Source organism: Bemisia tabaci, chromosome 1, assembly GCF_918797505.1.
Source record: "Bemisia tabaci chromosome 1, PGI_BMITA_v3".
NCBI classification, from domain to species: domain Eukaryota; kingdom Metazoa; phylum Arthropoda; class Insecta; order Hemiptera; family Aleyrodidae; genus Bemisia; species Bemisia tabaci.
The window spans coordinates 13,675,349-13,680,283 of NC_092793.1; the positions used below are offsets into that span (position 1 = coordinate 13,675,349).

Consider the following 4,935-nt stretch of genomic DNA (forward strand, 5'->3'; position numbering starts at 1 on the left):
TGCTACTAGGGTAAGGTTTGGGAGCTTGTAGCGGAAAGTTTGCAGAAAGCCGGATACCCTTTGCCACAAAAAGGACCAAGATCACCCGGCAAACAATGCGATGATAAATGGAGACAGCTAAAAGTAAGTGATTCCTTCTAGTACTCCAAACTGTAGTATATCCACCTCGAGTTTAGATTTAAGTCTATGATAAAAGAATCAATGTGTGATAAAAAAAGAGACTGACATTAACAATGCTGTTTGTCCTTCTTCTAATGCGTATGCTGACAAAGAAAAGTGTCAAGGGTAGATTCCAAACTTTGCCAGTACTTAAACATTTAATTTAATCATAAGAAACTGAGCAACAATTAGGCAATTATAAGCCTGAAAGCAGAATTGATCTAAGTTTTCAGACAATCATTTAAGTTTGATTTTGTCAGAAGAAATAAAATGGATGCTTATGCGTCTAAGACATGCATTTAAGACATCGCAAAACAAGGTTTGGAACTTACATCATTGCTATGCGTTATTGTCTCAGCAGAAAGCAACCCTGGCCCCTGCCCTGCTACTTTCCTCTGCGAAGATGATTCTGTATTATCTCCGCCTCAGAAAGGTGTGAACCAAGTTAGAAGGAAATCGCTTTGGTGTCTCTTTATATCAACATAAGTAGTTGTTGCTAAGAACAGGGTCTCACATAAGAACACATTCTTGCACTCAAAGCTACAGCACTTCTCTTCAGTTCTGAACATATTAATGGAAACAGTAATTCGAAAGTAGCCTCCATTAACGACATGCTACTTTTCTCCATCGACCCCTGAACTTTGGAAAACTCCAGTACTCATTTCGCTTCTCAGTTTTTATTTTTGTTTAACATGCAATTAATTTTTTTTATATGCTTTTTTCAGGCTCAGTATTACAAACACAAGAATCCCAAGACTGGGGAAGGGGCCAAAACTCCACTGCCTTACTATGACCTAGTGGATTCAATCATAGGAGGTGATCAACTAACTTCACCCAAGCATATCAGAGATACACTGAACTCTTCAAACAATTCTAGGAGCAGTGAAACAGCTGCAGCACCGTCTCCAAGTAACAGTGTCGAACAACCTCAACAGAACTTGTTTGGTGACTCTGATTCTGAGGAAGATGCTGATACACCTCCTGATCCCCAAACTACGGCTGAGGTAGATCATGCAGGATCATCGAACTCTAATATTCACAAAGGTAGAGGTAAGAAACGTTTAAAACCTGTGACTGGCAATCAAAGAGTCATGATTGAAATGATGGAAAAAAAAGCAAAGATGATTGAAAAATTGGCAGAAAATAGGCTGAAAGTGTTGCAAGATATGCATAAAGAGGACAACGAGACAACACGTCAGTTGATAGATGTCATGAAAGAAGCACTAAAGTCAAAAATAGTGCTTCGGGTGAAAAGGAGAATAATTTCTCTGCTTAAAATGTCCTTTGCACACTGGAAGGCACGTAGAGGCAAGTGTTAAGCTTTCGACTTATTCAAAAATTCTAGGTGATTCGTCCAGCTCAAGTGACGTGGACAAACTGACATGCGATATACCGCATCAATTAGATAAAAATTCTTGGCAGATTTTGAATTTTTAGCAAAAAAAAGACGATAGCTCTTGCGCATGAGCCTGAGGAATCATTCTAAACCAAAAAATTTCCAAAATTCGTAGAAATTAAGGCAGAATAGTGTGAGGAAAAAAAACTCACATTCAATACAGCTATCGGTTTCTGTATCGCATGCGAGGATTTTTGCCTAACACTATTCTACTTTCATGTCTCTGAATTTTATCTATTTTTTAGTTTAGAATGATTCTTTAGGCTCATGAGCAGGGTCTATTGTCCTTTTTTTTGCTAAAAATTCAAAATCTGCCAAGAACTTTGACCTAATCGATGCGATATATCGCATGCCTGTTCGACCACGTCACTTGAGCTTGACAAATTACCTTAAGATTGAAAATGTAAACATTTTAGCTGCTACAACACTTCTACAGGCCAATTTTGACCCTAAGTTGTACCACTGCAAGCAACTTACACCAATTTCAGTACTTCCCTACTTTTCTATCTATAAGTTTCCTCTATAATTTTTTGATATCAATGGTCACATTTTGTTTCATTTTTTATAATATTTTCCTAATAATTTTTTGATCTCTTCGAAAGTCTGCTTTAGTCCTAATGGAAAGAAACTCAGCATAAGCGTCAACTTTGGGTGACTAAACCGTATTTTTTGGTTTTGAATCACTACATTTCGTGTTTTCTGTTGAATATTTTACAACACAAAACAATTTACGCTGTCTGTAGATACTTAGGAAATGAACCTCACAACAAAGTGTAAAAGTCTAAAATTACCAGTAGTCACATGTAAAAAGGCATATATGACAACTTAGTTTCATACACTCCATTTTAAAACGTCATGTTAAATTTCCAGACTACGCTGCGTAAATCTAAGCATTATTTTTGAAAGAAAACTTGTGATAGTGTGCTCAAAATCATACCCTGACAGCCGGCCGCCTTTTAGGGGAGCCAATGTGTTGAGAGTTTCTTTAGAATAATATTTGTATGTACGAGGGTCATCCAAAAAGTAAGGTTCCCTACCTTGTATCTTCCGAATGAAAAGAGATAAATCAAATCGGTAAAAAAGACATTATTAAGCATACTCTAAGCTTTCAAACAAGTTCAAGTTTTTGAAAATCGGTTGAAGGGTTTCCGAGAAAACTTAATTTTACTGAGACAACCTCCTGTCGCCGCGTGCCCACCTCCGGGGTCAGGATGCGCGGAAAGTCGATTATCTCAGACTCGGGTTATCGCCTCTAAACATCAAATCAAAAAGGACTTTGAAAGTTTTCATTGAGTGGACTGTACCTTACTTTTTAACGTAGTCTCCGCATCTTTTTTGACATTTCTGGTATCATTACAGTAGCTTTTTGACGCCTTCCGCGTAGAAGCTCTCGTCTTGGCTACGAAACCAGTCATTGACAGCGAGCTGCACCTCTTAATCAGCTAGAAATCGCTTTCTACCGTGGAAGTATTTCAGCTCGGGAACAGAGAAGTCACCTGAGGCTAAATTGGAAGAGTTCGGAGGATTGGGGAAAAATTTCCCCACACAAAGCAACTGATTTGTATGTGCAGATCGCTGTCAATGACTGGTTTTGTAGCCAAGACGAGAGCGCTTCCACGCGGAAGGCGTCAAAAAGCTACTGTAATGATACCAGAAATGTCAAAAAAGATGCGGAGACTACATTTAAAAGTAAGGTAAAGTCTACTCAATGAAAACATTCAAAGTCCTTTTTGATTTGATGTTTGGAGGCGATAACCCGAGTCTGAGATAATCGACTTTCCGCGCTTCCTGACCCCGGAGGTGGGCACGCGGCGACAGGAGGTTGTCTCAGTAAATTTAAGTTTTCTCGGAGACCCTTCAACCGATTTTCAAAAACTTGAGCTTGTTTTAAAGCTTAGAGTATGCCTAATAATGTTTTTTTTACCGATTTGATTTATCTCTTTTCGTTCGAAAGATACAAGGTAGGGAACCTTACTTTTTGGATGACCCTCGTACATACTCAATATTCTGTTATGTTTTTTTGTCTGTTTCAAATTTTTGGAGTCTGAGTAATTTAGTTATTAGTTTTTTCTACCTCCTTAGTTTAAAGTTGTTATACATGACGTTTTGTATTTTCTTTGTAAGCAAACTAATTATGGAAGTTATTTTCGTATTGTCAGCAATTTTTCTATTAGTTGAATTTTTCTTCTTGCAGTCCTAAGATTTTAGTCACAGATTCTGGTGTTTTTTTACTTTTAGCATTATACGAATTGTGCTATGTGAAATTTTCTTTAATAGTAGGTGTGACTAGATTTTTATTGTTGACAAGTAGCAGCTTGATGCATCCCTAAAAATTTAGCTATCTTCTTCAGATCTCATGTGGTTACAATTTCCTGACATTAGGTAATTTTTCCAAACATAGCTTTTTCTTAAAAAATTTTTTTTGCCGTTTGTTGAAGCTCCCTTGTATGTAAAGATGGAGGTTCTTAGAAGTTTATCATTAGCTTAGAAGTGACAAAGTAGTCAGCAAAATGTCAAAAAGTTGTTGAACTTTCAAGGTCACTTAAGAGTACTCATTCCATAACGATCATATTTAAGCCATTTGTATTGATTCTTTTAGTTATTTCTTTTCTTCTAGCAGCCCATTTCATGAAGAAGTTTGGAAAAACAGATGGATGGGAAAATATGACTGAAAATAATGAAAGAGAGAACTCATTCTTTCTTTTTCTTTTCACGCAAGTGGGGTTGTTGAAAATTCTGCAGTATTGCTTGTGGGGCAAGGAGGAACAACGATCAATTTCATCAGTGACATAAAATGATGAAAAATCTTTAAATAATAATCATTGATAGAAATGATCCAAGGACTGTAAGCTACGCACTTAATTTTACAAATGCTGAAATCACACGCTGAATACAGGGAAGCTGAATGTGGGTGTCATCGGTCCGTTGTTGAGTGGTGTCCTGAATTTTGCGCGTAACGCGAAAAATTAAAAATTCAGCAACCGATGAGGATCGGTTATCAGTTTGTCTGCACTATTCGAATCAAGTTGATGCAATTTTGGAAAAAAAGCACTCTTTACGACAATGCAGCTGTTGAGCAATGACTGACGACCCCAATGCTCAGCTCCCAAATTCAGAGTGGGATTCCGGCTTAACATAAATGAACACGATGTGTCCTGTTTGTTTTTCTGTTTTTTTCTTCTTATTCTTTTTTTCTGTGTTTCCGTTTTTTCTTTCTTTCTGTTTTTTCTTTCTTTCTGTTTTTTCTTTCTTCCTGTTTTTTCTTTCTTTCTGTTTTTTTTTTCTTTCTGTTTTTTTTTCTTTTTTTTTCTTTCTGTTTTTTTTCTTTCTGTTTTTCTTTTTTCTGTTTTTTTTTTTCTTTTTTCTTTCTGTTTTTTCTT

At 36.7% G+C, this 4,935-nt stretch overlaps 1 protein-coding gene across 1 annotated transcript in view; it reads left to right on the plus strand.

Moving 5' to 3' along the window:
- Positions 1-2,556, plus strand: part of LOC140226099 (uncharacterized) — a 3,311-nt gene extending 755 nt beyond the window's left edge. The window contains exons 2-3 of the mRNA XM_072306587.1: positions 10-123; positions 885-2,556. Of these exons, the coding sequence (XP_072162688.1) occupies positions 10-123; positions 885-1,478 (708 nt within the window). The 3' untranslated portion in view covers positions 1,479-2,556. The remainder of the gene's footprint in view (positions 1-9; positions 124-884) is intronic.
- The last annotated feature ends 2,379 nt before the right edge of the window (positions 2,557-4,935 follow it).